This window comes from Rhincodon typus, chromosome 43 (genome assembly GCF_021869965.1).
Source record: "Rhincodon typus isolate 14 chromosome 43, sRhiTyp1.1, whole genome shotgun sequence".
Lineage (NCBI taxonomy): Eukaryota > Metazoa > Chordata > Chondrichthyes > Orectolobiformes > Rhincodontidae > Rhincodon > Rhincodon typus.
In genome coordinates, this window is record NC_063374.1 from 7,765,864 (window position 1) to 7,777,792 (window position 11,929).

Here is an 11,929-nt window from a genome sequence, read left to right on the forward strand (position 1 = left end):
AAAAGCAAAGTTGCTGGAAAAGCTCAGCAGGTCTGGCAGTATCTGTGGAACAGTTCTGAGGAAGGGTCATCGGATCCGAAACGTTAACTCTGTTTTCTCCTGCACAGACGCTGCCAGACCTGCTCAGCTTTTCCAGCAACTTCTGTTTTTGTTCCTGATTTACAGCATCCGCAGTTCTTTTGGTTTCTGTTCTGATTAAAATCCTGTCTCAGTGTTGAATATACTTAACGACCCAGCCTCAACTGGCCTTCTGTGGTATAGAATTCCACAGACTCACTCCCCTCGGAGAGAAGAAATTCCTCCTCATCTCCGTTGAAATGTGTGACGTCCCCGCCCCCCTCTTAGTCTGAGGTGATGCCCCTGGTCTTCGACTCTCCCACAAGGGGGAAGAAAATTTTTCTGCTTCTCCCCTGTCAAGTCCCCTAACAGTCTTGTGTTTCACTATGATATCCTCTCAATCTTCTAAACTCCAATGAATACAGGGCCAACCTACTCAATCTCCCCTCATAAGAACAGCCCTCCAAACCTGGAATCAGTCTTGTGATGCCAGTATATCTTTTATTAGATGAAGGTACCAAAACTGCTGACAGTATCCCAGATATGATCTAATTGCTACCATGCATAGATTCACCAAGACTTCACTACCTTTATCTTCCATTCCCTCTGAAATAAAGGCCAACATTCCTTTTGCTTTCCCTATTACCTGCTGAACTCGGATGCTAGCTTTTTGTGATTCACCTCAAACCCCTCTGTGCTGCAGCTTTCTGCACTCGTTCTCCATTGAAATAATATTCAGCTCCTCTATTCTTCCAACCAAGCTCACATTTTCAAATATTCCATCTGCCAAGTTTCTGCCCACTCGCTCAACCGGTTTATATCCCTCTTTGGTGTCCTCCTCAATACTTGCCTTTTTGCCTATTCTTGTGTCAATCACAACCGTGGCTATAGCACTTTAGCTTTCCTTATCGGGACAAGTTGGACCCAAGGGTCTGTTTCCAAGCTGCATGACTCCATAAGTCATTCATGCACGTTGTAAATAATCATGGCCCCAGCACTGATCCCTGTGGCACTCCACTAATTACAGGCTGAACACGCCCTGCCTCACCCCAACTCTCTGTTTTCTATTGGCGAACCCATCCTCTATCCACGCTAATGTTCCACCTCCGACACCATTGGGTGCTAAAGTTCAGTGAAAGCAGCAGTTTGCCGATTTGCCAGATTTCTCGTCACATGGTGAACCTGGAGCTCACCTGCCAGTCTCGCTTTCAGGATCTGCATCTCTTCTTTCAAGCTTTTGATTTCCAATTCTTTCCTGGCTGTCCCCGAGCTGCTGTGACCAGCTGCAGCTTTTTGCAGGGATTCTGTCACGGAGAGAGAAAGTTAACCATTGTCGCAGAGGGTTATAGATCACATGCCGACCCCTGCCCCCACCCGTCCCAGATGGGGACTCCTCAGATGGATTGGTACAAATCATGGATCAACCACACAGCAATACCCCAGAGGTATAGCCACTGCTGTGCATACCCAATATTGAGCAAGTGTGAGTCTGTTAACATCCTTATACTCACGTGACTGAGAATGATTTACTGTAATCTCCTTGAACCCCGGATTAGACTCCAACTCACACTGTTATTCTAATTAAAATTACATTCCAGCCTAGAACTCACTGGACAATTTATTTTACTCATAAGGCTCACAAACCCCTTGATTAGATTCCAGCCTGTCACTCAATCCCAGGGGTTTGTTATTCTGTATGTAAACCCACAAACATTTTGATGAGACTCCATCCTGTAACTCACTCTCTGGAATGTACTGTTCTATATATAATCCATCCAAACCCCTTGATTACACTACAGTTTGAAATGCCTGAATTCCCAGGCATCTGGGAATTCTGTGTGTAAACCACCTCAAGGCTTTCATTTAGATTCCAGTCTATAACTCATTCTGGGGTATCTGTTATTCTGTATATAAACCACCCCGAACCCCTCGGTCAGATTCCAGTCTGTAACTCCCTCCCAGGTATCTGTTATTCTGTATATAAACCACCCCGAACCCCTCGGTCAGATTCCAGTCTGTAACTCCCTCCCGGGGTATCTGTTATTCTGTATATAAACCACCCCTAACCCCTCGGTCAGATTCCAGTCTGTAACTCCCTCCCAGGTATCTGTTATTCTGTATATAAACCACCCTGAACCCCTCGGTCAGATTCCAGTCTGTAACTCCCTCCCGGGGTGTCTGTTATTCTGTATATAAACCACCCCGAACCCCTCGATTAGATTCCAGTCTGTGACTCACTCCCAGGTATCCGTTATTTTATATATAAACCACCCCGAACTCCTCGATTAGATTCCAGTCTTTAACTGACTCCTGGGTATCTGTTATTTTATATATAAACCACCCCGAACCCCTCGATTTAATATCAATCTCTTGCAGATAGCCCAAGAGTCTGGGATTCCTAGGCAAACTTTGGACAAATTTGATTCGGTTCCCACTGGGAATTTGTAACAATGAAGGAGTTAAAGTTCCAGATTGTGGATGTGAAAATAAACCACCTCCAATTCTCACCTTGAAGTTTGTGGTTCAGGTCCCTCTTGTCCAACTCCAGCTGCTTTATCTGCTTCTCGAATGCCTCAGCTTCCCGGTTGTCAAGTGAAGTGGTGGCCCATGTATCTCTCAGACAGCCACGGTCAGACAGTGAGCTGTAGGAGATGGAGAAACCCCGTCACATGAAGCGTTAACTCCCCACCCTGCCCAAAACAAACCGCCTCCCTCTGGAGGTGCCCAGATGCCAGTCTACTGCCAACTCCATTTGACATCAAGAAATACTCAAAGGCCATTGGATTCTGCAAAGGCTGTGCGCCTTATCAATACCAAAGACTTACGCTCCAAAGTTAGGCATGCAGGGGAGGCAGTGGCTTAGTGGTATTATCGCTGGACTGTTCTGGTAACGTTCTGGGGACCCAGGTTCGAATCCCACCACAGCAGATGGAGGAATTTGAATTCACAAAAAGAAATCTGGAGAGTCTAACAATGACTACAATCCATTGTCGGGAAAAACCCATCTGGTTCACTGATGCCCTTTAGGGAAGGAAACTGCCATCCTTATCTGGTCTGGGCCTACATGTGACTTCAGACCCACAGCAATGGGGTCAACTCTTAGGGCAGCTAGGGATGAGCAATAAATGCTGCATAGCCAGCGACACCCTCATCCTGTGAATCAATAAAAAAAAAATTCTGGCCTAGCCAGCAATGCCCATATTCTGTGAACAAATAAGAGGAAAAAAAATGCCCTTAGTGGAGCTTTTCCATTGCAAATACTATACTGGCCTCTACTCTGCTATATGGAGGATATTATTAAGCTGGAGAGGGTTCAGAAGGGATTTGCCAGGAATGAAAGTTTGAATTGTAAGGATAGGCTGGGATTTCAGAGCTAGGAGGTTGAGGAGTGATCTTACAGAGGTTTATAAAATCATGAGGGGTGTAGATTTGATTTGATTTGAGCCTTTGATTTGATTTATTGTTTTCACATGTGCCTAAGTATGGTGAAAGTATGTGAGCAGTGCAAGCTGATCATAGCAAAGATCATGGGGTACCTGGACAGAATGAGGCATAAAAGGTTATGGCTGCACAGGAGGTGCACAAAAGCGATATCAACATTAGATTTGAAATTAAGGAGGTCCATCCAGGAGTCTAATAACAGCAGGGAAGAAACTGTTCCTGAACCTGTGTTCAAGCTTTTCTGCCTGATGAAAGAGGTTGGAAGAGATCAGGTGAATGGTAAGTGTCTTTTCCCTAGGGTGGGTGATTTCAAGACTAGGGGACATATTTTTAAGGTGAGAGGAGAAAGATTTAAAAAAAGACATGAGGGGCAATTTTTTGTGTACACACAGAGGGTGGTTCGTGTGTGAATGAACTGCCAGAGGAAGTGGTAGATGTGGATATAGTTACAACGTTTAAAAGACATTTGGATAAACACATGAATCATAAATGTTTGGAGGGATATCGGTCAATCACAGGCAGGTGGGACCAGTTTAGAACAAAGAAGAGAGCAATACAGCACAGGAACAGGCCCTTCGGCCCTCCAAGCCTGTGCTGACACATTTTGCCCTTCCATACTAAAACTGTCTTCACTTACAGGATCTGTATCTCTCTATTCCCTTCCTATTCATGTATTCATCCAGGTGCTTCTTGAATGCTGCTATAGTGTCTGCTTCCACCACCTCCTCTGGCAATGTGTTCCAGGCCCTCACCACCCTTTGTGTGAAAAACTTGCCTCGCACATCTCTTTTAAACATCCCCCCTCGCACCTTGAACCTGTGCCCTCAGTAATTGAACCCTGCATCCTGGGAAAAAGCCTCATACTTTCCACTTTATCCATGCCATTCACAATCTTATAAACTTCTATCAGGTCATTCCCTCAACCTCCTGCATTCTAGTGAAAACAAACCCAGTCTTTCTTCATAGCTAAAATCCCCCCCATACCAGGCAACATCCTGGTAAACCTTTTCTATACCTTTTCTGAAGCATCCACATCCTTCTGGTAATGTGGTGACCAGAACTGTATGCAATACTCTAAATGTGGCCTAACTAAAGTTTTACAAAGCCGCAACATAACTTGCCTATCCTTACACTCAATGCGCCTTCCAATGAAGGAAAGCATGCCATAAGCCTTTTCTACTGCCTTATCTACCTGCGCTGCCACCTTCAGTGATCTGTGGACCTGCACACCCAGATCCGTCTGCATATCAATGCTCCTCAGGGTTCTGCCATTCACTGTATAATTTCCAACTGTACTTGACCTTCCAAAATGCATTATCTCACATTTGTCTGGATTAAATTCCATCTGCCATTTTTCTGCCGATGCCTCTAACTGATCTATATCCTGCTGTATCCTCCGACAATCCTCCTGACTATCTGCAACTCCACCAATCTTTGTATCATCTGAAAACTTACTAATTAGACCAGTCACGATTTCCTCCAACTCATTTATGGAGATCACAAACAACAGAGGTCCCAGCACTGTTCCCAGTGGAACACCACCAGTCACACCTCTCCATTTCAAAAAGCATCCTTCCATCACTACCTTCTGTCCCCTAAGACTAAGCCAGTTCTGTATCCATCTTGCCAGCTCACCCCTGATACCATGTGACTTCACCTTTTGTACCAGTCTGCCATGAGGGACCTTGTCAGAGGCTTTACTGAAATCCATGTAGACAAAATCAACCGCTTTTCCCTCATCAAGCATCTTCATCACCTCTTCAAAAAAACTCAATCACGTTAGTGAGGCACAACCTCCCATGCATAAAACCATGTTGTCTATCGCTAATAAGTCCATTTGCTTCTGAATGAGACTCACAGGTCTGTAATTTCCAGGACTATCCTTGCTACCCCTCTTAAACAGTGGGACAACATTGGCTATTCTCTAGTCCTCTGGGACCTCACCTGTGGCCCAAGATTATGCAAAGATGTCTGTCAATGCTCCAGCAATTTGTTCTATTGCCTCCCTCAATATTCTGGGATTGATCCCATCAGGACCTGGGGACTTGGGCTACCTAATACTTTTTTAAGACATGCACCTCTTCCTTTTAAAAGCAACTTGGTTTAGAAACTCGAAGCTTCCTTCCCTGAGTTCTTTCCTCCATCAATTCCTTCTCTTTGGTGAATACAAACACAAAGTATTCATTTAGGACCTCGCCTATCTCTTCTGGCTCCATACATGGATTCCCTCCTTTGTCCTCAAGTGGGCCAACCCTTTCCCTAGCTACCCTCTTCCTTCTTACATCTGTATAAAAAGCCTTGAGATTCTCCTTAATCCTGTTTGCTGACGATGTTTCATGACCCCTTTTAATTCCTTATTTAAGTTCTTTCCTACTTTCTTTATATACTACAAGGGCTTTGTCAGTTCCCATCCCCCTAGACCTTGCACATACTTCCTATTTCTTTCTGACCAAGGTCATAACATCCCTGGTCATCCAAGTTACTTGCCCATACCAATCCTTCGTTCTCGCAGGAACGCGCTGCTCTTATCAACTGACGTTTGAAATTGACCCTCAAACAGCCACCTCCAATCAAAATTCTTCAGTTCCTACCTAAAACTACTGTAGATGCCCCCCCAACCCCCCACCAAATTTGACACCTTCACCCGAGGACTGCTGTTATGCCTATCCAAGAGTGTCTTTAAAAAATCACCTCGCTAAAGTGCTCCCCCCACCCCCACTCAAACTTCACTCACCTGGCCGGGCTTATTTCCCAAAACCAGCTCCAGTATATAACCCCTACCCTGGTTGGACTGTTTACATACTGTGTCAAGAATCCCTCCTGAATGGTCCTTATAAACTTTGCCCCAGCCAAGCCCCTTTCATGTAGCGAGTCCCAGTCAATATAGGGGAAGTTAAAAATCACCCACCATGCTGTTTTTACATCTTTCCAATCTCTGTCTACATATTCCCTCCTCTGTCTCCCGCTGGCTTTTGGAAGGTCTGTAGTATAGAGTTGTGATTTCACCTTTCCTGTTCCTGAGTTCTACCCGTATTTCCTCGCTGCGCGAGTCCTGAAGTCATAGAAGGAAGTCATAGAATCCCTACAGTGTGGAAACAGGCCCTTTGGCCCAACAAGTTCACACCGACCCTTGCAGCATCCCACCTAAACCCATCCCCCTATAACCCACCTAATCTACACATCCCTGGGCACTATGGGGACAATTTAGCACGGCCAATCCACAATAGCCTGCACATCTTTGCACTGTGGGAGGAAACTGGAGCACCCGGAGGAAACCCACGCAGACACGGGGAGTATGTGCAAACTCCACACAGACAGTCGCCCGAGGGTGGGATCGAACCCGGGTCCCTGGCGCTGTGAGGCAGCAGTGCTAACCACTGAGCCACCGTGCCGCCCCCAGATTCCTCTGATGTATCCTCCCTCAGTACAGCTGTGAGATACTCCTTTACCAGTAATGCAACTCCCCCACTCCTTTTACATCCCCTTCTGTCACACCTGAAACATCTAAATCCTGGGACATTTAGCTGCCAGCTCTGCCCTTCTTTCACCCAAATCTCTGTAATTCCAAGAATTACATAGTTCCACGTACTAACCAAAGCTCTAAGTTCATCTACCTTGCCTATTATACTTCTCGCATTGAAACACACTCTCCAGACTACCTGCCCTGCTCTTTTAAGCAACGTTTCCACTGCCTGTTCTTCTTCTTAGTGATGTTTGCCATGGTATCTACCTCTCCCTCAATTTCTGCATCTACTGCCCTCCCCTCCTCTGGTACCCATCCCCCTGCCACACTACCCACCCGGACCACTCTACCAAGTACCCCCCACCCCCTCCCCCCCACCCCCCTCAAGGACATCAGTTTAGTTTGGGGTTATGATCAGCGGGGACTGGTTGGACTGAAGGATCTATGTCTGCGCTACATGACTTGCTGACTCTGCGATGGTGGAAAATTGCCCAGGTATGTTCTGTGGGACAAATCCAACCTGGCCAATTACAGCCCCCCCATCAATCTTCTCGTAATCATCAGCAAAATGATGGAAAAGGTTGTGGATATGAGTCTGGTGTCAAGGACCCCTAGGAACGCCCACATAACTGAGAAATTGGTAAAATTACAGACTCTTGGCAGTTTGGAGCCATACCTAGCTTGGAGAAGGATGGGTGCAGTTGTTGGAGGGCAATCATCTCAGCCCCAGGATTATCAGAGTAGTGTCCTAGGCCTCAACATCTTCAGCTCCTTCATTAATGACCTTCCTGCCACCATAAGGTCGGAAATGGGGAGATTCATTGATGACTGCACACAGTTTTCAGGGTTTTTTGGTCTGATAATTAACAGTCACGCCTCCTGCTTACAGGAAAGATGTTGTGAAAATTGAAAGGGTTCAGAAAAGAATTACAAGGATGTTGCCAGGGTTGGAGGGTTTGAGCTACAGGGAGAGGCTGAATAGCCTGGGACTATTTTCCCTGGAGCGTCGGAGGCTGAGGGGTGACCTTATAGAGGTTTATAAAATCATGAGGGGCATTGATAGGATGAATAGTCAAGGTCTTTCCCCCTGGATAGGGGAATTCAAAACTAAAGGGCATAGGTTTAAGGTGAGAGGGGAAGATTTAAAGGGACCTGAGGGGTAACTTTTTCACACAGAGGGTGGTGCGTGTATGGAACGAGCTGCCAGAGGAAATGGTGGAGGCTGGTACAATTACAACATTTAAAAGGCACCTGAATGGGTATATGAATAGGAAGGGTTTAGAGCGATATGGGCCAAATGCTGGCAAATAGGACTAGATTAATTTAGGATATCTGGTTGGCATCAACAAGTTGGAACAAAGGGTCTGTTTCTGTGCTGTACAACTCTATGTCTCTCAAATGCCAGGCACTGACCATCTCCAGTCAGAGACAATCTAACCATTGCCATGATATTCAATAAAATTACCATCACAGAATGCCCCACTATCAACATTTTAGGGTGATCAGAAACTGAACTGGACCAGCCTTATGAATACTGTGGATGCAAGAGCAAATCAGAGGTTAGGAAGCCTGCCACAAGTAACTCACCTCCTGACTCCCCAAAGCCTGTCCCACCATCTACAAGGCACAAGTCAGGAGTGTGAGGGAATACTCCCCACTTGCCCCTAGATGGGGGCAGCCCCAACAACACTCAAGAAGCTCGACACCATCCAGGACAAAGCAGCCCCCGCTCGATTGGCACCACATCCACCAACATCCCACTCCCTCCCCCCACCGACGCTCAGTAGCAGCAGCGTGTACCGTCTACAAGATGCACTGCAGAAACTCACCAAAGATCCTCAGACAGCACCTTCCAAACCCACGACCACTTCCATCTAGAAGGACAAGGGCAGCAGATACATGGGAACACCACCCCCCTGCAACTACCCCTCCGAGCCACACACCATCCTGACTTGGAACTATATCGGCTGGGGTCGGGGTTGGGTGTTAAAATCCTGGAACACCCTCACTAATGGTCTACAGACATGTACATACCTGCAGTAGTTCAAGAAAGCAGCTCAACACAGCTTCTTCAGGCTAATTAGGGACGGACAACAAATACTGGCCTACATTGCAGAGCCCACATCCTACAAAGGAACAAAAAAGCACCAAGTCCATGCTGTTGAAGGATCCTCAGTGAGTTTCTGCAGCGCATCTTGTAGATGGTACACACTGCTGCTACTGAGCATCAGTGGTGGAGGGAGTGGGATGTTTGTGGATGTGGTGCCAATCGAGCGGGGGCTGCTTTGTCCTGGATGGTGTCGAGCGTCTCGAGTGTTGTTGGGGCTGCCCCCATCCAGGGGCAAGTGGGGAGTATTCCCTCACACTCCTGCCCTTTGCCTTGTTGATTGTGGACAGGTCCTGGTCGGGGGGGGGAGGTCAGGCTTAATTTCTGCTCTGGTTATAACTTACCAGTTGGAAGTGTATGTGAATCCAACAAAGGGCAGGTGGAGCCCAGAGAACGCACCCCGACTGGGAGGAATGGTCGAGTCCTGAAACACATCAGCAGTAAAGTCACGGACCCCTCACAGTGACAGCTCTTAGTGAGTAATGGTCAGATGACGGGTTCAGGTATAAACGTGGGAAATCTTAATGGGCGGGACAAACATATCCACGGCAGAGTTAGGTACAGAGTAAAGCTTCCTCTACACTGTGCGCCCCATTAAACACTCCCCAGGACAGGGACAGCACAGTGTTAGATACAGAGTAAAGCTCTCTCTACACTGTCCCCCCATCAAACACTCCCAGGACAGGGACAGCGCGGGGTTAGATACAGAGTAAAGCTCCCTCTACACTGTCCCCCCCGTCCCCTCAAACGCTCTCCGGGACAGGGACAGTGCGGGCTGAATGGCTTCGTCCTGCTCCGTTTTCCGAAATCGGCCTCTCGGCTTGCCGCCTCTTGACCCCTCGCAGTGCTCCGTGACTACGGCACTACGCAAACGCAGTGGGGCTGGGGTGTAGGTCGGCCGCCCAGCCACCTACCGCCGAGCCGCGGTCGCCCTCGCGCGCACCCCTGCCCGCGACCCGTCACACGGGGAGCGCCGCGCCTCGCCTCACCGCCGTCTTCAGCGCGTCGTCGTCCACGTCGAAGTTGGAGGTGTCGGTGGGGCTGGTGACGTCGGGGATGTAGGGTGGGGGGCAGTCGCGGATGTGCTGCCAGTCGATGCCGGCGAAGAAGGGGTGCCCCTGGAGGTCCCCAATGCCCATGTGGCCCAGGCGCTTCTCCTTGCTGCACACCAGCTTGGCGATCAGATCCCGGGCGGCCTCAGAAACGTCGCTGACGTCTGGCGGGAACGTCAACTTATCCTGCACGGAATTTCGGGGAGGGTGGGGGGAGCGAAAGAAAGGCAGGAGAGTCAGCATATATCCTCTTTTCCCCGGCGAGCAAAACAAACAAAAAAAAACTCCCTTCACGCCGAGCCATTGCAACTGCATTCTTAACAGGTAGCTCAGTCAGTGCGTTGGGCAATCACCCTTTTGAACGCAGGGTCCCGGGTTCGAATCCCTGTTCCACCTCCACCAGGTTTCTTGGGGCCGCGCAGCAGACATTATCTGGGAAAAGGTCAGTGGGTCTGGGCAGCACCCGCGCAGAGAGAAGTCAGAGTTAACGCTTCAGGGTCGAGTGACCCTTCCTCAGAACGGGCAGAGAGAGTTCCTCAGTTCTATCGTAGAATCCCTACAGTGTGGGAACAGGCCCTTCGGCCCAACAAGTCCACACCGACCCTCAGAGCATCCCACCCAGACCCATCCTCCTATAACCCACCTAATCGACACGTCCCTGAACACTACAGGCAATTTAACACGGCCAATCCACCCTAACCCGCACATCCCTGGGCACTACGGGGCAATTTAGCATGGCCAATCCACCCTAACCCGCACATCCCTGGACACTATGGGGCAATTTAGCACGGCCAATGCACCCTAACCTGCACATCCCTGGACACTATGGGACAATTTAGCATGGCCAATCCACCCTAACCCGCACATCCCTGGACTGTGGGAGGAAACCGGAGCACTCGAAGGGAACCCACACAGACACGGGGAGAATGTGCAGACTCCACACAGACAGTCGCCCGAGGGTGGGATCGAACCTGGGTCCCTGGTGCTGTGAGGCAGCAGTGCTAACCACTGAGCCACCGTGCTGCCCCATTGTGAGGAAGGGTGTCACTCGACCCCGAAACGTTAACTCTGATTTTCTGTCCTTGGTTTCTGATTGACAGTGTGCGCGGTTCTTTTGGTTTTCGATCGAACCGCAAAGCAAGTTACTTACACAACCTTAAAATGGCACCTTACAGTCATGTCAGATATATCAACAACATTCCTTCACCTGATGATCATAGCACAATGGAAAGATCCAAGTTGCTTCACGGAACATTTGATGACGCCAAACCTTTGTCAAAGACGGAGCGTATCAGCCATGCCTTAAAGAGAGTTGAGAGGGAATTCCAGAGCTCGGTTGCCCCAGGCAACTGAAAACATGGCCACCAACGGTGGAGCCAACAAACACCACCAATAGATGTTTAAGGAGTGCGTGAGAGACCGCAGTACTTTGTCCGGTTCCCGTCTCCCAGTTATTAGGATATTATTAAGCTGGACAGCGTTCAGAAGAGATTTAACAGGATGTTGCCGGGAATGGAGGGTTTGGATAGGCCAGGACCAGTGGGCGGCACGGTGGCTCACAGCACCAGGGACCTGGGTTTGACTCCCAAGCTCGGGCGACTGTCTGTGTGGAGTTCTCCTTGTTTCTGCGTGGGTTTCCTCTGGGTGATCCGGTTTCCCCCCACAGTCCAAAGATGTGCAGGTTAGGGTGGATTGGCCGTGCTAAATTGCCCCATAGTGCCCAGGGATGTGCAGGTTAGGGTGGATTGGCCGTGTTAAATTGCCCCATAGTGCCCAGGGATGTGCAGGTTAGGGTGGATTGGCCGTGCT

At 48.6% G+C, this 11,929-nt stretch overlaps 1 protein-coding gene across 1 annotated transcript in view; it reads right to left on the reverse strand.

Annotated features, from left to right (window-relative positions):
• LOC109926553 (serine/threonine-protein kinase MRCK alpha-like) overlaps positions 1-11,929 on the reverse strand; it is a 61,370-nt gene that overhangs the window by 14,428 nt on the left and 35,013 nt on the right. Inside the window, exons 7-10 of the mRNA XM_048619629.1 lie at positions 10,058-10,306; positions 9,413-9,492; positions 2,566-2,699; positions 1,251-1,361 (exon numbers count right to left, since the gene is read on the reverse strand). Coding sequence (XP_048475586.1) covers positions 1,251-1,361; positions 2,566-2,699; positions 9,413-9,492; positions 10,058-10,306 — 574 coding nt within the window. The remainder of the gene's footprint in view (positions 1-1,250; positions 1,362-2,565; positions 2,700-9,412; positions 9,493-10,057; positions 10,307-11,929) is intronic.